General features: G+C 42.9%; 1 protein-coding gene across 3 annotated transcripts in view; it reads left to right on the top strand.

Annotated features, from left to right (window-relative positions):
• The first annotated feature begins 8,465 nt into the window (after positions 1 to 8,465).
• Positions 8,466 to 20,898, top strand: part of flna (filamin A, alpha (actin binding protein 280)) — a 43,718-nt gene continuing 31,285 nt past the window's right edge. For all 3 annotated transcript variants that reach the window (XM_041061139.1, XM_041061155.1, XM_041061146.1), the window contains exons 1-2: positions 8,466 to 8,737; positions 14,864 to 15,357. In XM_041061139.1, the coding sequence (XP_040917073.1) occupies positions 14,988 to 15,357 (370 nt within the window). In that variant the 5' untranslated portion in view covers positions 8,466 to 8,737; positions 14,864 to 14,987. The remainder of the gene's footprint in view (positions 8,738 to 14,863; positions 15,358 to 20,898) is intronic.

A 20,898-nucleotide genomic window follows, 5' to 3' on the forward strand; every position in this document is an offset into this window, starting at 1 on the left:
GCCAAAATGGCCAGTAGCTACTAGCGATAGATTCCTGTAGTCTGATTCATTAAGCTCGGTCAGGTCTCCTTTTAAAGACTGTGAATGTGTTGTCTTGATGCTGAACACTGTCTAACTTCAATATCCACTTGGAATGAGCACACACACACACACCAACACACACACAACCGTTACTGATAGACTGGCTCCTTGTAAACAGCTATTCTACTTTTACTGTAACTCACTCACAAACGTGTGCATGTGCTGATTAAATGGACACACACAGAGACACACAGACTCATCCTGCCTCAGATCCATGTAGTCATTACCCAACAGGAACTGAGGATCTGGGAATAGATCCAGATTTTTCTCTCTGTCTTGATTTGTCAGCCCCGCTCTCCACCAATCTGGGTGATTTTCTTAATATGGCCAGAGAGGGAGTGAAAAGAGAAAGAGAGAGCTGGACTTTGGAACAGTTACCAGAAGTCGATAAAATGTCCCACACAGACCATCCGTCTTCAGTTCTCACCTCCCTGTCCAAACTAGACCTAATTCAAAGTGTTTGTTTAACCTTCACGTCGCACATGGGTGGAGTCTGCCACTTAGGACTGCGCAGGCATCGCCAAAAGCTTTACATAATCCAGAGTTATACTGACTTTGACAACCAACCTCAAACTACTGTATCTACTGTGATGACTTAAACCCCCTCAGTGCAGGTTAAAGGTTTTTTGGGTTTTTAACCTTCTGAATTTTCCCTACATGGTATATTCACTGTCAGTATGTGATAAATCAACATTTAGTGAGTCACTGAATTTAGATCATGATTTTTCGAATTATGTAATGTATATACACAGACTGTATGAGCATATGAGGCACCACAGCTTTAAGGTGTGTACAAGTTATATTCACATTCAGCGCTTCTCACCAAAACTTTGTGTCTTTCAGACCAAACAAATGTGCAGAATACATTTGCTCTCTTACAGAACATTTGCAAAACCAGACTTTTTAACCACCATAAGCCTACGGCACAATGTTTTTGTCCCTGCACATGCAACATGATTCACTGTGGTTTCATGTTATTCCTCTGATCAACAGTGTGTTGCAGTAATATGCCAATAAATATTAAGTGTAAATGTAAGTACGGCAAGCAAGTAGATATGGATGTGATCAGAGCATGTTTCAGACAGAAAAATTGTATCTTCATGAAGAAGGGAATGTATTCGACACTAAACAATATTTTGTTTGTTTACTCCACAGGGCACCTTTGAGTCCTGCCTTGTTTATATCAGTTGTTTACTTGTTTACGTGCCAGCAGTCTTCTTCCTTCCTCCCTTTGCTGACCCAGTGCTGTGCTTCTTGACACGTGTATGTCCGTCCTCGTTCAGCTGCACACAATAGAAACAAAACCACAGGCTGCTTTTAAAAGCTTTGCTCCAAAGTTCTACAAACACAATACAAATACAGTCCAAACCCCCTTAAAAACAAAGAATGTCATTTTTTGACCCCTAATCACAGGTTATGGTCTTTGTGTGGACGTGAGTTGTGAACTGTTCAGCCTAAAAAACAGTTTTTCCTCCTTGGATCATTTCATTTTGGAAAAAAGTTTATATACCTGAGGAGGTCAAAATATCCACTATATCACACGAAAAGAAATGTCTCTTCTCTCTCTAGGACATGTCCACTGTATGTTCTTTAAATCATTATACTTTGACATCTGACCTGGGCTTGGCTGAGACTGAATGAATGAGCACAGAGAGAGCAAGAGATCGGAGAAATTAAGGAGAGGCTAGACAATGCATACTGTTTGTGTGTGTGTGTGTGCTGGCATACACACACACACACACACACACACACACACACACACACACACACACACACACACACACACACACACACACACACACACACACACACAGATACCTATTCAACACACTTACACATATGCTTGGCTGAATCATATCAATGATTTCATCTCTTGGCAGGTTAAAGTAACAGACATATCACATTTTGCCTATTTACCTCTCAGCCTGTACTGTGTGGGAATACACAGAAAATAACAGACACACACTTTTCACCAGATTACACACACAAATGTGTACCTCTGTCCCTGTGAGGACACTTGTTGACATAATGCATTCCTTAACTTGAACCATCACAAGTAAATGTCTAACCCCAACCCTCACCCTAACCCTAACTTAAACCTGGTTCCAACCCGAACCCTAAAACCAAGTCTTAACCCTCAAACAGCCATTTGAAGGTGTGTCAGGAAGTGAGGACAGACCAAAATGTCCTCACTATAACTCTGTAACTCAGACTGGTCCTCACAAAGATACAAGTACAAACACACATGCGCAAGTACATTCAAAGGGCTTTCCCAGAAGAAAACCCCTGCAAGATATATTAATGACACACAGCACACACATATATATGCAGGACACTAAACCACACACACACACGTATTGTAGTCATATACTACCCAAGAACACACACAGTACACTTGCAAACATCTCATTATTCCTGAGACTCTGACGTCCTGAGTGTGTGTGACTCAGGCTGCGGCAGACATCAGAGTCTGCTGCTGGGTGACTCAGTGTGATTACTCTGCTCGGCCCTGACTCTGTTTCATGACTTAAGATCCTCACAGTATAGCTTACTGTAGTCGTGGTGAGAGTTGATACCACAAATTAAGTGTGTTGAAGGAGTGTATGTGCAGGTGCAGGAGGTTTTAAGTGGTGGTTTGAGCTGTAATGACAGTGAGCTCTTGTTCTGCAGGGGTCTGGCTGTGTTTGGTGTCTTGTCAGAGGTTTTACTGTTCACTTCATCCTTGCACAATTCTTTTTTGTATTGTTTGGACCATCTTTGCATGGTGTGTTTAATTCAATTGTTATGAATCATGTGTGTTCACCTGCCTCATCAAAGAAACGAGACTATTTCAATATAAAGCTGAGTGCATGCCTGCACGGATGTCCACAGGGTCACCAAGGGGGCAGCCTCTCAAAAACTTCAACGAGTGGGATCCACAGCCCCAAGAAGCCTCAACGGTTTGGTCCCTGAGCCACATGCCTCTTTACCTGCCACCACATAAGCAACACAATCCTCCAAAGCAAGCTAGTGATGGCAAACTTCTCACAAGGTGTTCAGGTTTTTAGGTGTTTATGTTTTAAGATGTAACTCATGGCTTGATAGAAGATTTTTAAATAATTTACAGATGCTGGTCAAAGAGATTTTTCTCAACCTGGCAACTCGACAGTTATTATTACTTATAATGTGTCCGTGAAGAATTACCAGAAGATTGAGAAATCATTAATAAAGCCATTGGTTTCAGTTTATAAAGCATGTATAAAGAAGGCCTCATTAGAAAGTGGTACTGATCTCTAACAGTTAGGAATTACCATCACGTCATTTTGGTCACATGTACTTTGTGGCCATCCCTCAGCCCTCCGTCCTTTTTCTGCGTAACTGATTTGTCTGCCTCCGCTGTTCATAAAAGTTACTCCATATTTCACATGTCTAAATATGGACCCCGTTCCATTTAATGAGTAAGGGTTTTTCCGTATTTACTCCCCTTTGTCTTATGGGAGCCATTTTTATATGTGCATGAGTGGAGGCCTTTGAGTTTGAGCCTGATGGGGGTGATGAGAGAGCGAGGAATCGCAAGTCAAGACACAGATTTGTTTAATTACCTGCAAGTGGGATTTCATGTGCTGTTTATAGGTCTAATCTAAGAGCTCAGGCCTCGGGTCTGTTGGCAGTAGCATGGTGTTTATGCACATGCACAGTTTGGTGGTATCACCACGTATATTTGTGTGTGTGTGTGTGTGTGTGTGTGTGTGTGTGTGTGTGTGTGTGTGTGTGTGTGTGTGTGTGTGTGTGTGTGTGTGTGTGTGTGTGAAGGGGCAGAAAGTGAGTGCACAAGGACCATTTTAGTCTCCTCCATCACTTCCAGTTAAACAGTTTACTACTTCAGATCTTTAACTGGCTGACAGACAGAGGCTTTGTTATGAGGCTGTCAGCTCGGCCCCGACTCCCTGATTTTTAACTACTTTCTCTGAGACTCTCTCTCTCTCTCTCTCTCTCTCTCTCTCTCTCTCTCTCTCTCTCTCTCTCTCTCTGCTGTTTTCGTTGCCCTTTTATGTCCCTCTTTGCACATTAAAACAGGACTGAAACATCAGATTCAGATCACATCATTTCTGATCATCAAATTTATCTTATATTGGATCCCAAAACTACATTACATTACATTACTGTTGTATTTTGATTTTAAAAACACATGTTTAACCATTAGCTACAGCCATAAAAGCTTACCTTTTCACAGTATTAGCCTAATGTTTTGATCCCAAAACACTATATTTAGAAACTTGGTAACTTACAGTGTGAGCATTTTGTGCATACAGAGTACCAAAGAAGTAGTTACTGTTACTTTAACAACTACAATAACTACACCATCATTACAAAGAAAAGAGGGGTGATCAAGAGAAAACTTTATTTTACAGTCCAGTATTTAAAACATCAACATAACCTATAAAACATTGAACTACTTTACAGATTCAGCTTTAAAGGCACATCTTTATTCCCAGGAGAATCCTAATGTTTTGTTACTCAGCAACAACAGTTATAAAAATAATAATATAAAAAAAAATAATTAAAACCATGTAAACTATGAAAAAAATAATAATAACAAAAAGAGGGAGAAATGTTCCATATTTTAAAACATATTACATACAATTTCCCAAAGTACTTTTTTCTCTCTCGTTACTCATTAACAACAGTACTGTGCCTTGTAATTATTAGAAAGGTACACAGTAATTTATAAATTAATCTTTCCACACAATGGTCTTACACTCTCAGCTTCGAACATCTTCCTCCTCTTCCTCACTTGTACTTACATACAGTATTTCTCCTGGTATAGGCATCCAGTGAATACTTTCTTGAAACATAATTGTTACTGGCTTTTTGCCAGGAATGATGATGTTTACATGTTAATGTTTACAGTTAAAAGGTGATTATTTTTGTAGATGGGTCAAATGGACCCAACAACCAGATCAGAGTGACAGCCCACCTGGAACCAACTGGGTTTATCCTCTGCTTTACAACTCAGTAGCCAGTTCTCCTTAGAACCATTAAAAGAGAACCACTTCTTCATCTGACATGGCACCGTCTTTATTCCTGAACGTTGCTATGAGAAAATCAAACTCTCCCTTATCAGTTCTCCTGAATTTTATCACATACTTTCATTATGTGCAATCCTTTTCCTCTCTCCTTATCACCTGTCGAACTCTTGACCATCAACATTTAATCTATACTGGGAAAGCTCTTTATCTTTACTTTTATCATATTCTGAATGAAATCAGATCAAACATCCATGTTTTTGCTTTTTTTTTTTCATTCTGAGATCTTGTGCTTGCTTCTCAGGTCTGATGAAACCAGTGGAGTCAGTCATTACCAGTGGGAAACAGAAGAAGAAATCAGAGACATGCAGTAGATGAATGATAAGTTGCACAAGAACAGAGTGAAAGATGCTGGCTCAGAGATGTGAATCAGCCTTACCAACCACTTTCTGCATGAATCATTCCAGGTGAACTGTGAATCGTAAACAGTATCTAATCAATACTTCCTCATTGCATACTTATTATACTATATATACTTGTAACCCCTCAAGTAAAGTGGTGCATCACACTGAATTGATATGTAGAGTGTCGCTGTTTTCCACTGTCTCCACAGACTGCAGCCTATTTTTGCCCTAAAATGAAGGACACATTTCCTTTGTACCGTGAGTCTTCCATAATGTTATGTAATTGTAGTTTAATACAGAATCTAAACATCCTTGTCAAATCTTAAAAATGGGAAATATCACAAAGCCACAAGACATTCAGGAGGTCATTAGTCACTGCTAAATAAATCTCTGTACTGTAACAGGCATAAATTCCACTGAGAGCAACCGTGAGGTTTTGTTGGGTGTTACAGATGTAGCTAATGGTAACACTTTAAGATCCCAGTTTAGGGGTCCTAAACTTATTTCTGATCCATTATCATTTCTGGGACATTCAAGACTTAACTTCTGATAGACAACATAGTAGGTGGTGGTCCTCAGCATAAGAGCGATAGTCAGAGTTACAGGGCTGCTGCACGAAACTGTCACAACATGTTAATGTTTATTTTTGTTCTGTTTTATCTGTCTTCCGTTCAGTTACATAAAAACGAGTACATTTGTGCGTGTGTGTGTGTGTGTGTGTGTTTGTGTGTGTGTGTGTGTGTGTGTGCACGCGTGTGAGTGAGTGAGTGAGTGAGTGAGTGAATGTTTACCCTGACAAATAAGCCTGTGCTGATGTAACTTCATCAAGCTGCAATACAGATGATGTCACTGACCGACTGGACGATCTCACAACCACAACAGCAAACATCTGGCTCTTATTAATACAAACTGATTCACAGAGAGAGAGAGAGAGAGAAAGAGAAAGAGAAAGAGAAAGAGAGAGAGAGGGAGAGAGAGAGAGAGAGAGAGAGAGAGAGAGAGAGAGAAAGAGAAAGAGAGACAGAGAGAGACAGAGAGAGACAGAGAGAGAGAGAGAGAGAGAGAGAGAGAGACAGAGAGAGACAGAGAGAGAGAGAAAGAGAGAGAGAGAGACAGAGAGAGAGAGAGAGAGAACTTCATGGCTCAGCTCTTTGTAAAAAAAAGGAAAAATAAAAAACCCAACAGGTTTCATGGTATTTTCATGAAGATCCAACACCTCCTTCCCTTTCTCTCTCTCCCATCTCCTCCTCCTCTTTCTTCTGTCTCTGTTGAGCCTCCTCTCCATCTTCCTGCCTCCTCCACTTCTCTTCTCTGTCTGTTGTCAGTATGTGTCGAGTGTTGCAGTGGTGATATCAACAGGAGAAATCCTACACTCAACTACAGATGAAAACCTGAACCACATATCTACAGTGGGACTCTGTGAACCCCTTGTCTTATGCATAAATCCAGCCCAGTGTTCAACAATTTAAAGAAGCATTTTGTCAACACTAAAATGCCCATATCATCCAGGTGGAATAGTTTATTCTTACGCTTTTTTTTTTTTTAATCTGTTTTATGATGTGACAGTGGTATGGTTAAGCTTTGGTTCAGTTTAGGCACAGAAAGGATTTTGCTGAGTTTAAGGAAAGATCATGGTTTGGCTTCAAATAAATACATAATTAAGGTTAGAGAAACGTCATGGTCTAGGTAACAATTACTACTTTGCTAAGGTTAGGGGACATTTGTGGTCATGGTTACAATAAGAAAGGTTAAGGTTGGGAATGACTGTGCTTTGAGAAAACTCACTGCAGCTCTGAAACAGGACAGGTTTGATGAGAGGATTGATGCTACTCTGTGTTTGTACCTAGATATGAGGCTAAGCCCAGTGAATGATGAGGGAAACAGCTAGCCTGGCTCTGTCCAAAGCTGAAACATCTGCCCACCAGCACCTCTAATTTTTACTAAGGAGTCAGCGAGTCTCATCTAACCCTCTGAAAGACAGTCCAGGCTGTTTTCCAAAATGTTGAACGGTTCCTCTGAGGTTATTAGGTTTCTACAAACCCACAATCACAGTCACGTTAATAACTCATTAAGAAATATTAGAAAGTAGTTACAGGAATACTCAAACCATTTTTCTGATGTTGTCCTCAATCTGCAGTCTCTCCTTGTTCTCCTCCACTCTCACTTTAACCTCCCCAACCCCAACCCCTCCACTTCCACCCCCTCCTCCTCTCCTCCCTCCATCCTCCCTCCAGACTGATGAACTGTAAGTAGAGGGCACAGCAGAGGCCGAACATTCTTGTTTCCTGAGCCAATGCTCAGCTGGAGAGCACTCAAACACACACACAGACACACACACACACACGCCTCCCACCACCATGTTGAGTCAGAGCGGGCTTTGACAGAGAGAAACACAGCTCCCCATGTTGTTCACTAGTTTGCCTGAACAATAACAGATAACAGGAAAGAGAGGACAGAGGGCGCAGAGAGATGTGGGGACCTCTCTCTCTCTCACACACACGCAAACTTGTACTTCTACTTCTGTGAGGACACTTGTCGATGCATTCACTAGCCTCTCACCCTGACCTGAACCTAAAGCTGATTCTAACCGGCTCCCCGAAACCAGGTCTTAACCCTCCAACAGGCCTTTGAAGGTGTGTCAAATGTCCTCACAGTAACTCTGTAACTCAGACGGGTACTCACAAAGATACAAAAATGCCCACACGAACAGAGAGAGATACTGATAATGACTGAGACTCTGTCCATTCCCTCCCCCAGGTTAAAACCAAAAGATGGGAGACATAGGTGCACTTCACGGGCCGATGACATCATACCTTTAAAATCCTGAAGGCGCGGTCAAGACGTCACCCATTAAAAAAAAAAGGAGGCAGAGAACAGAAACAGGGAGAGTAACACCCCCAGCACCTCTGATGCTTTACCCGTTTACCAATTAAGGCTCTCACTGTGGAGGACAGAGAGAGAGGGGGATCGAGGAGACGCAGAGGTAGAAAAGAGCAAAAGAGCGGAGGGACTATCTCTTTCTTTCCTTTACGCCACCAGTACAACCAATACACCCATTTCCCCCCACTGGGACTGCTCGTGGGGAGGGAGGTCCGGGACCTCGGTGCAGCGCACACACACACATTCACATACACACACAAACACACCCTCTGTGACCAAAGTAACTGCAGGCTGCTGCGCGCACTGGCTGAGCGGACCGGAGACACACCGGAGACACACACTTCAAGATCACAGGCTACGGCACATGTAAGTTTCGTCCCGCTGTAGACGTGTGGCTGTGTGTGAGAGTGATGCTGTGTCACTGTGGGAGATTTTCTTTGCGATGTTCATCTTGAGTCAAAACTTCACGTAGCCTAAGTTGCAGCAGCGTGATCACGGTACAGGTTGCTGCTGTGAAAAGGTGTCACGGTGTTTTCGGTCATGTATAATGATGAGAGGTTTTCCTGTAAGTCTGTTTGAACCGGTGGGGGAGAGCAGTGACAGAGGCCAGCGGCGCTGGGAGAGATAGTAGCGGAGGGTCCGCTGCTCTCGCCGGGTGGGCTGTTGCTGCTGTGCTGCGGTGCGCCACGCCTCACGCACCAATAACTTTTCTACTCTGAAGCTTTGGCGCAGCTTTACGCACTCGGTCTATGGCTTTGGTGCCATCGCGCTTACTTTGGTGTATATATTGTAACACCCTGACACCGCCGGGGGTGAGTCCCAGCGACGCAGCGGATGATGTAAACCTGGATGTATAGAACTGGAGCTCATCCGTCCGCCTCACTTCACATAAAGTTTGTTTAATGGGCTGTCACGCACGAGCACGCCTTTCCGCGTGCGTTGCAACAGCAGCAGCAGCACCACCATCGGACTGAAGCATCTCCCCGGTGTTAGAACTGGGGGCCCCACACCAAATAAGGTAATACACGGACACTAACTGCGCTGGAGCGTTTTACTTGGGGGGAGAGAGTGGTGACCGCTTGCGCCCTCCGCCGCCGAGAGCGGGTCTCACAAGAGCAGGCGGGCCAGTGTGCTCAGGACGTTTGCACATATTTCACCTCAGCTCTTCTCTCATCAAACCAGCACAGGAGCTTATCTATTTTTCACTGTTAACACTCTGCGAAGAAGGGAAGCGGAGTGAAGCAGAGCATCCTCGCTTATTTAAGTGTCTTTCTCTAACATGCTGTTCTGTTTGACATGTTTCTGCTGATATCAGATACAGTGGGTCTGATGCTACACATGTGGGGTGGGGACAGCCTTTCTGGACGCAGAGCACTTGTGGCACTGAGCCAGTATAATTCGTGTAGTGGTTGATTTAGTAGCATTTGACGTTTAAGGACATGCACACATACCTATATATGGGCTAGTTAGTGTTTTTGCTGTAAAGCCTGGTGAATTTTTTAGGTTTAGACCTAAAAAGGGCAGAAGAAAAGCTCTGAGTGGCTCCGATCTTTTCCCAGTAAGCTTGTCAGGTTTGAGAGGCAGTTCTTTTTGGTTTCACCATTCTCCTGTCAACACACAGAAACAACATATTCAATAAGAAGATATATTTGGTATTTATAATTTCTAATAATTCTAATATTTCTAATAATTTCCACAAAAAAATCTACATGTTAGAATTTTTATACGGGTTCAGAAGGTTCAGAGCAACTTCAAGAATGATGTTTAATCTAAATTGAGGTTTAATGTGTTCAATTCTGATACGGGGCTGCTGGTGTAACTGGTGTTCATATGACTGGACCAATCATTAAATCAGGCAAATCTAATAAGATGGGTTTTATTACAGTCATGCACACGGTTAGGACAGGGCTGTCTCCAGTCAAACTGTCTCAGATGGAAGTGATGATATCTACCGCCACATTCCTCTTCATCTGGCAGGTGATTTCACACTGAGGTCATAACATTCCTGTACACCCTTCATCTAACACACAGTTTAGAAAAATGTGTTTTGAGACTGTAGGATTTACTATAGCCCACATGATCCCGTAGGTTTGGCCAAAAAACTTGGGAGAGATTTTGGTGACTTACTGCACCATCTTGCTTTCAAAACACCTTGATAATAAAGAGGTGACGTCAGGCAGGCCTTGAAGAGAAGAAGAAAGAGGGTGCTGGCATATAGAGTGTGAGATGTAAACATGTAGACCAAACCTGTCCTTATTTGACACCTCTTGGCCTACTTTCAACCAACAAGTGCCACCAAAAGATTCACACATGCAAACACACACAGACAGACACACGCAGTCTGCAGGAAATTAAGGGGAAAGCCATAACTTTGCTGTAATCTGTGCATCTGACTCGCTCTCTCCACACTCCGTGCCACTCAGTATGTGTGTGTGGCAAGTGGTTGGCGGCACCGCATGCAGCGTTTGTCAAACTTCCTTTGCACAGTTGTGCTCCGCTCGACTTGTGGCTGATCGGGTGGGGTGAGTGATGATGAGAAGCTCATGGCATTTCATCTTGATACTGTAATAATAAAAGCAACACTGGGAGGAGAAGTTGACGAGCTCACAGTCATCTCAGAAATTAACCATCTAAAATATTGTGTCTAAGTTAAAGTCTGTATTTCCTCTTCGAACAAAGCTCTTTTTCTCTCGGGCTGTATTTATCTTCTCACCATTTATTCTCACTTGACACAGAAATATTACTCCACCCTTTGGGTTTCATGTATTTCTGTAGCTCCAGGAAATTAAGCTTAAGCTGTGGCTGCACTCATTGTCAGCTTTGGCTAAAGGCCTGCTGTCTAAATGAAATATGAAATAACAGCGCAGGATTTAGCTCTATTACTCAGTTCAGCTTTGTATTCGGCCTGTTCAATCAGGACTTAAAGGCTTTGGAGTAACGCACCTGAAGAGCTCTGCTTTGAACTCGTATTTCAAAACTTTCTTTTAAAAAAAAGTGTTACTTTATTAAAAGTATATAAGTATTATGAGGGAAATGCAAAAGGCACTTACTGCAAAGTAATAGCACCCATTAGCTGGAAACACCCCTTTCAGAGTGTAATATGGTATTACTGGATAACATTATTTAATGTTGTAATTTGTCCATGTGCAGGTACTTTACACTATTGGATAGTTTAATAGTAAATCACTGCATCATATTAAAATATTTTGCAGGTGAAATCTAAAAGGTTACTACACCTGTTAGTTAAATATCGTGTAATAAAAAAGTACAATGTTTTCCTCGGAAATGTTGCTGAGTACAAGTATATAGAAGCATAAATGAAAATATTTCACAATATAGTGTCACAAAGCTCTACTTCAATACAGCACGTAGTCTGGGTTTGACATGCAGGTCAGTGATGATCAGCTAATAAAAAACAATGTAAGCAATTAATTCATCCTGTCAAAGTCAGTGTAGTCCAGTGTGAGTCCAGATTACACACAGAGGGGGGAGAAGACTGAGGGAGAGACAGAGAAGATGTGGACAAATTAAAAAAAAAAGAAAAGGTGCTCAGAGGACACTATAACAGTGTGATTTACAAAACAGTGAAGGGAGAGAGAAAACAGAAGAATGTAGTGCCACAAATAATCACTAGAGGGAGGCAAATGACCAACCAGAGATCAGACTGGTCTTCACGTTCAGAGACATTTTAATGCGTCTTGGTCAGCTCTTTCTGTCCCCGCCCTGTGTTTTGTCTCCTGTTTATTTGGCAAATTCCACTGAAACAATAGTGGAATTAGACTGTTCACTAAACTTCAGTGTGAGTGTGAATCAGCGGATGATCCCTCCAAACATTTCTGCCTCAGTGTATCCATTCAATCAAAGCGGTTTTGTTGTCTGTGTCTTAAATGCTTTGCGTCTCCTTTTTTAATAAATTTAGCTGCTGTTGACCTGCCCTGCTCTGCCACAATCAGTCGCCACGAGTTTTAGATTATAATTATGGCCTAAGCCTGTAAATTGCTGTGACAAGTTTATATGTAGTGAAAGTTGTGAAATGGAGCAAATTACACACCTAGAGGGACCAAGGCTGAATAGCTTAAACTGTCTAAATCTATTGTTCTACTGTTTTAAATGGACCAGTGAATGTAAAAGCATGCTGGTGCCAGATTGTGTGTGTGTGTGTGTGTGTGTGTGTGTGTGTGTGTTACATTAATAGGGGCCTTTTATTAGGCTGTCATTAAGGCTGGGGGTTCCAGGGTTGGTATGGGGGTGAGGGGCATTCTTCAGATTCCCCCCTTGACCAGACACACACAAACACACAGACACAGACACACACACACACAAAGGCAAAGCATTCTTGATGGCTGCTGGCCACACTGTGGCTCCTGGCACTGAACTCCTTATTTAGTCAAAAAGCTGCAGAGTCACATCTCTGTCTCTGTCTTTACAACCACTGCTGTTCTGTTACTCACAGAAAGACAAGGAATTGGAGGACATGGACTTATGTGTGTGTTGGCAAATGAGTTTGTCATATTAAACAGGCACTCCAGGACTTTACTGTTTCACTCCCAGAGAGCTGGGAAACTTACAAATTACAGATTAAAAAAAAAAAAAAACAATGACGAAAACTGAATCAGCTGAGGTCAAGATGTCCTGATTTTTAGTGCCTGGTATGAGTCAAGCTTCAAAAATGCTGGATCCTACAATTCCCATAATGCACCTCAATAGAAAGCTAAATTCATAACAGCCTCTGTTTTATTAGCTTTTATATCTCAGAGCAATCTCTCATTCAGCATTTCTCTCATCGGGCTTTCTGAGAAAACCAAGTGTGTTCCTGAGGTTTGTGTTCCAGATTCTGAAAATCTACAACTCCCACTAAAACATAACTACAAGTGTGTCAGCACAAGTATTTACATTATCATATAACTTGGTTTCATCCTTATCCATATAAGTAACCAACACTTGTTCTGCTGTCTAACAGCTTCTACAGTGTTCTGTCCGAAATGACAGTGGGAACATTTGTAGATTATAATATTTACCAGCTCATCTCCTCCATATCTCCTTTCTTTACTGTGGCTCTGCAAAATCTGAGGAGAGATGTCTTTGGAACACAAACGAGCAAACTGTCCTCACAGAGCTTTGAGTGAACATGAGGAAAGTTTCCAAATGAACCTGCCCACCACTGCCCTTCTTACAAATTGAGAAACTGCCTGCTGCTATAAAACACTCAGGCTGTCATTAGTACATCATATAGTGCATACTTGGTGTGTGATCTCATCTGGCTGTTTGGTCAGCACTGTGAGGACAAACAGAGGAGGTGGGTAAGGCCGGTGTCTAGACACTCGGTGTCTGGCCCATCCACACTGTAACCTCGCCACAGCACAGTGACATCTCACTAACACACACACACACATACTGAGTCCAGTCAATAGCAGAGATTTTGCCTGCACACTGAAAATATATGCACAGATAAGTACACTATCTATGCTTGAAGATACAAACAACTTCTCAGAGAAGGAAAGCTGAAGAAAGCTGCATGCAGGCCAAACAACACAAGCAAACATAACTCTGTGACCTTATGAGAAGTCACTGATCCTCACATCCCTCTGGATATCTAAAATATTTATTTCACTGCTGCCCGAGACCCATGAACATGAGCATCAGATGAGCTCATATTCTCACAGGGACCCTGAATGTGGGCCCTTCATCTCTGTAAAATTGTTTTTGGAACTGTTTGTAAGCACATCAAGACCAACGAAACACCAAAGGCAGATTTCTTGTATGTGTACAAATACCATGGCCATTAAAGCTGATTCTGATTCTGTACATCTGGTACAGCATCACTTTACCAGTATGGTATAGTATGAAGGAGGATGAAAGATGAAGGATGAAAGCATCATCCTCAAACGGTCAGAGAGAAATCAGGACTGAATGAATGCTGATCAAGTCTTTTCACTGTCCTTTGGGTTAAAGGTCTGAAATCTCATGAGACTGCAGCTTCTTTATCTGTTAGACAAGCAGAGAAACCCTTAAACACACTGTAACGACTGAGGTCAGTCATGAGGAGGTATAGACTGGTACCCATTTTCTCTATTTAACATTCCTGTTTGCAGTGACTGTGCAGTTTAATTCATCATCTCTCATGTGATTTATTGTGGAAAACGTGTTAAGAACTATGCAGATTGAACTTTATTGTTCTGTTATCTCTCCCCCACAGCTTTGCTCTGTCTTACTTTAATGACAACCAGTATGATCAGGCTCAGAGACACAGTCCAGCTAAACCTGTGTCCGTTTATTCTTAAACTGGGGTGTCCTCTACATAAATCAGTGTCTCGTTGCCCTGGAGCTGCCTCGTTGGACGAGAATCGCGCTTGTGCCATCAAACAACTCCCTTTTCTGCTTTCCGGTGCCATAGCCGCCTCCTTACTTTGCGAAAACTCTATCTCCAGGCTATAAGTCACTCTCTGAAGTTAACTCCTTTCTTTCTTTCTTTTTCTTTCCTCCCCAACACAGACAAGCTAGAAAGAGAGAGAGAGAGAGCGAGAGAAAAGAGGGAGCGGCCAAGCAAAAGTTGAGCAGACTCCACCCAGAAAAAAAAAAAAAATCAGCGAACCAAGAGACAGCCGAGACCATAAAAATGAGTGGTTCCCACCCCCGGCTCCACCAGAGCGCCGCGCCCGCTCCCAACGCTCTCTCCACGGACAAGGACGCAGAAATGCCCGCCACGGAGAAGGACCTGGCCGAGGATGCGCCGTGGAAGAAGATCCAGCAGAACACCTTCACCCGCTGGTGTAACGAGCACCTGAAATGCGTCAACAAGAGGATCGGCAACTTGCAGACGGACCTCAGCGACGGGCTGCGGCTCATCGGGCTCCTGGAGGTCCTGTCCCAGAAGAAGATGTTCAGAAAGTACAACCAGAGGCCCACCTTCCGCCAGATGCAGCTGGAGAACGTGTCGGTGGCTCTGGAGTTCCTGGACAAGGAGAACATCAAGCTGGTGTCCATAGGTGGGTCAGACACGTCTCTGCACACTGCAAAAACAATGCTGAGTTTAATGAATGGCTGCCAGTATGTTGGCAACTGTCCTCTAACACATCCCCACCTTCATTCAGGTGCCCCCCCACCCCTCCCTGTCTGTTGTTGTTTGTGCACATATGTTTGGTTTTCTTGAAGAAATTAACTCGGGTGATCGTAAGCAACAGTTAAACTGGACTACAGAGTCATGCAGATGGTGATACTTTAAAGAACAGTGCATGCGTGCAGGCCTGCAGGCTCTGTGACAGACTAAAGTTGAGCATGTTGCTGCCCAGTAGGGGTAAAAAAAACTGTCCCTTTGTAAAGAAGAAGTGGTGAAAACACTGTTGAGTCCACGGTTTACTCTGACGGTTTACTCCTGTGAAGGAGCGTCAAACACGTCTGCAGGAAAGTTGCCAGTGTTGGTAACATTTCTGAGTGTGTTTTCAGTGAGAGAGCAGGCGTTTCCCGGTGTCCAGGGCTGCAGGGCTTTTGTGTCTGGCTGTCCAGATTTGAGAGGGGTTGTTTTGGGAGGAGGGGGGGTCTGACTGTGCAGAGGGGCCCCAGGCTTTCTCTGTTCCCCTGCCGCCCTGAGCCGGGCTGGGCCGGTCCAAGCCAAACTTTGTGGGCCGGGATGTAATTCAGGCCTAGTGGGATAGGAGAGCTGATCCTGTACACACACACACACACACACACCCAGGCGCTCACACACACACACACAGACACAGGGCTATTGTCTGTGCTCATGTCGTGCAGTGGGCTGGGGCTCTGTCTCCACAGCATTGGACAGGACTTGGCTCACGCTTGGTGACATAAAACTGGGTTTAATGGGCTTTGCCTACATGCAGCTGCTTGCCTGCTCACAACACTGATGATTGTGCAGTTAGTTGTGTGTCTGACTGTGGGTGAATTAAAATCATTTTCTGCTGAGCTGTGATTCAGTACTTGGAAAATATAGCCAGCTGGTGTTGTGCTGTATAACATCTCTGCTCATGCATGAGCGGCTCTCAGAGAGGCTCAAGGGTCCTTGATTGACTTGATACCAAATTGAATCTCATTGTTAAGTCGGTCCATAGCTGAGCGTGTTTAAGAATAACTAACCCTATCAGATAATTCACCCTCCACACACCTGGAGTGAAGACAGACAACAGCAGCGTTCTCTCTGCGACAAAAACCTTTATCAACAGAAAGTCTGTGGTCGGAAATAAAGGAAGAGGTTTGTGAGTGAGTCTGTGTGAATCAGACGTGAGTGAGTCCCTGTCATACCTGAGGGAATGTCTGGCTCACTTCATGGTTCCCACACACGTGGTATCGTTTCCTGCTGCAGCCAACAGGTGAGGCGACGACACCGTGTGAACACCAGGTTAAATACAGTCGTTCCCCAAACTTAATCACATCATCAGCAGAGGTAGTGTTCATCAGGGTTGCGGTTGGTGCTATAAGATACCATCTGTGCGACTCTAAGATCTGTGAGAGTCCCATTTTTAGATAGCCAGAAGTGTTTGTATAACGTGCTGGTGTTCAGGGCGCAGTACCAGGCACCAGTGAGCCATCCTACCTCAGCTGTGTCTGTCTGTGCCTCCAGCTGACTCACCCTCATCCTAGCTGCTCCCTCTGAGTCATTTAATCTGAAGATGAGAGAGGAGCCCGCTCTCCTCTTTTACTTCCTCCTTTCATTGCAGAAAATGGACACACCCAGCCAGCAACCCTCACCACAAATTACCAAACTGCCATCGCTGCTCAGCATGATGCTCACGGTCTCTCTGTCTTTGTGTGCTCTTAAACTCTTGCTGTTTTCTTTCACCAGTTTACTTTTACTTCAAACTTTATTCTTTTCTTTTTTTTTTTTTTTTTTTACATTTTCCTACACTCTTAGTCTCTTTTGTAACTGATGACTTCTCAGTTTTATCGTGTTGGATCTTAATGTCCACGCCTCTTTCATTTCTCCTTTTACTTGTCTTTTGCTTGCTTGCTAAAAATGAACAAAGTATTGATACACAAGAGTACCCAGTGTAACACCCACTGTCATCGTGAGTTACTCAAGACAAACCAGCTCCACCCAAAACGCAATCAGAGCCACGGTGGTGGAGTGTCGAACAGGACAAGGGCTGCAAATAACAATCATTAATCAATAATGTCATTTATACTAAAATGTTTTGAAAAGAGTAAAAATCTTCAGATGGCACCTTTTCCTAATCATCAGTCCAAAACCCAAAGTTATTCCGTTTGCAACGATACAAGAAGAGAATAAAGCAAAAACTCTGAAGAAGCACTTGAGAGGTTTGGTGTCTGTGCTTGATAAATAACAGCATTTTTAGGGAAAATAGGCTTATTAGGTTTCTTGCCAAGAGTTAGATGAGAAAATTGTTGCCATGCTCATGTTTGTATGGGAAATATAAAAGTGGATTCAGCAGCTTAGTTAGCTTAGGTTAGACTAAAGAAAGAAACGGGGGGAGTCAAATAGACTGGCTCTGTCCAAAGGTTAAAATATCCACTTAGTAAAGCTCAATAATCACCATTTTGTATTTTGTTTAATCCATTTAAAATCCAGAGTTTAAAAGTGACAAGCTGTGGTTTTGTTATGGGCCAGCCCCAGTGACTTCCTGGGTGTTACTGCACCCAGCCAAGAAACCCCACACCCAGCCCCACACATACCCCCCAGTAAAACCACAGTTTGTCTCTTTTACACTTCAGGTTTTTTAGAGATCAAGCAGCAAAGATACGTTGTGTTATTCAGTGAGCCGTAAAGGTGCTGGCTGGTGCGTGTTGTTACCTTTAGAAAAGAGCCATTCCCAGCACAGGCTGCAGTTTAGTGTTGGCTCTAATGAGGTTTCAACCCAACAGGTAATCTCTCTCTCTGCAGTTCTGTCAAACCCCACATGATCTGGCACCGGCAGCAGACACATGACTGCTGATAAATCCAGAGGAGGACTCACATGTGTTCAGTCAGGAGCGCAGTTAGACAGTGACAAGGCTGCCACCTAGCAGCCAGTGGAGTGAACGAGGGGAGAGACACTGATTCAACAGGCACAGGCTCTCCGTTATATCCCATACTGTCAAGTTACTAAATGATGAACTCTGTAGATTTAGTTTTCTGTGGTTATAGGATTACATTTGTGGATTTATCCATATATATATATATCCTTAAGTGTTCAGTTCTGTACACTGTACCGTTCCTGTTGTGCGTGTGGAGAGACTGCTTATGTCCATATTCCTCTGTGTTCATAACACCCATGTTTGAACAGGCTCAATCATTTCACTTGGCATCATCCTGTTTGCGTGTGTGTGTGCAGCTGAAGCTTTAACTCACACTTGCCATTAAGCAGACTAAGACTTCGTGACTGTTTTATTAATTACACCATTCTCTCTTTGTGCAGATGTTCGTTCCTTGTCAGTTTCTTGTCTGCAGTATCTTTGCTTCTGTCCATCAACAGCCCAGCCCAGATTCTAAATTCTATTTCAAAACACTTCTTTGTGTGTTCTTGACCGAGCCTGTGCAGCGTTTGTCGAAACAGTAAGATGGCAGCGGCTGTGCCAAACTCTTCCCGTCATCCACACAGGCAGGATGTGAAATAATCAGAACTGTGGTGTAATTTGTACCTGGCTGCTCCTCTGTCTTTGCCTTCGAGGAGATGCAGGTTGAGACAGACGCCTGTGTGGCAACAACCAGGCTCCTCCTGTTACACTCTTACATTGTTGCATAATAATAAAATGTGTTCTATATTTCTGAGAATAGACAGAGCTAAATGTACTATCTGTTAAGCAGAAGTTATCCATGTGCTATAGAAAAACAAACCCTCTAAAAAAACTTTAGAAAACTTTACAAACTTTGTAATGTTTTAGAAAGGAAGTAAAATCACCTTCCTCTTATCAGTTGACAAAATTCCTGAACAATAGTACGCCTCTTGCTCACTTCTGTAAACTCCTCTGCAGTCTGCACCACCAGCAGCTAACTGTGATTAACAGAGCAGCAGTAATTAGCTGAAGAGAATTATTTTCTAACTATTTTGAATGAATATTCTGTTGGTCGAACAAACAAAGACATTTAATGGCATCGTCTTTGTGTCTACTTGCGTCGACTTACCTTAGTTTGTTAGATGGGGACGGACAGACAGAGGACACCTGATGAGATGAGTGTGTCTGGCTTCTCTCTCAGTGGATCTTAACATGTCCACATGGACATGATTTTCAGTTGCATGTGTTTTTGTATTAAACATTCTAACACAGAGAGACGTGTACTTTTATATCACAATATCTACATGTACTGTATATTGTGAGTAAATCCACTTAGAAAATCAATGAAGAGACAGTTTGCAGATAAAATAAAGACATAAATAACTGACTGTTCAGTGAATTACATTCTGCACAGATCCCAGTTCTAAGGAAGCTGTCATTAAAGCTGCTTCTGCATCTTTGTACCTAAGCTGAGGGATCTTTAGCCTGATATAATGTATTAGTTCACTCTCATAGCTTATATCTTATCAGTGGTTTTTCCAGCAGTAGGCAGCTGTTCACTGTACACAACCTTCTCAGCACCAAACAGCAGACAGACACAGTTAGAGACCAGCTGGTGGAGCTTTTTGCAGTCTCAGGAGTTGGTGCAGACCAAAACAGAGTTCACACAGTCATCACGTTGCTAGAAACATGACTGTTAATGAATGCTAATGTTCCTCACTTTTCCTCAGGAGATAAATAAAGGTAAATAAACTATTGTTCTCTAACAAGTTCACCATATCACCTACATAAGGTGATTGTTGGCTTTTCTGTCCCTAAGTGTCTGAAACATGACTTAATGCAGGTTTAAACTGAATGTCCCTGAGTAATTACAGCAGTAATGCTGAGGCAACTTCCCGAGGCTCTCACAACTGCATCGTCAGGCGTCACATAATGAGAGAGCACTACATAGACCCATTGGGAAATCTAATTGGTTTGTTCGCTAAGAGCCTGCTCGTGTTAGGGATGTCACACAGCGTTAAATGTAATCTTCCAATTTCAGAAACGAGACAGAAGCGAGAGAGAGCGACTGTGGTGGTGGTGGTGTCGGGTGGAAGGGAATGTTGGCCAGAGAGTGAGATAACGGAGCGTTTAGCCACCCCGTTAGGTCAAAATGGATCACTTCCTGCCAGCTCATTATCATTAGCGTAGCTTCCTGGCTGCACAGGCGAAAGGGGACTGGTCAAGTGGACACTGAGGATTAGTAGAGTGCGTGTTCGCATTCAGCACAGTGGTATTCGGGCTATTGCATTACATCAGAGTTGGAAACATGCCCACAGCACCCCATTCCTCATGTTCAGACTGAACAAACAGACATAAAGCGACATATTCCTGAACTTACTCACAAAAATCTGCAGGTGTTAAGTGAGATATTTAAATAATTCGACCCCTTGCATATAAACTGTGACGACACTATCCTGTGATTTAATAACATTCTTTTTTTATATATATTTAAAATAAACCAAGAGAACAGCACTGGATGATGGCTGTTGTTTGAATTTTGCTGTGTGCTTTGTATACTGTGATTGTGTTACAAGACT

This window comes from Toxotes jaculatrix, chromosome 2, assembly GCF_017976425.1.
Source record: "Toxotes jaculatrix isolate fToxJac2 chromosome 2, fToxJac2.pri, whole genome shotgun sequence".
NCBI classification, from domain to species: domain Eukaryota; kingdom Metazoa; phylum Chordata; class Actinopteri; family Toxotidae; genus Toxotes; species Toxotes jaculatrix.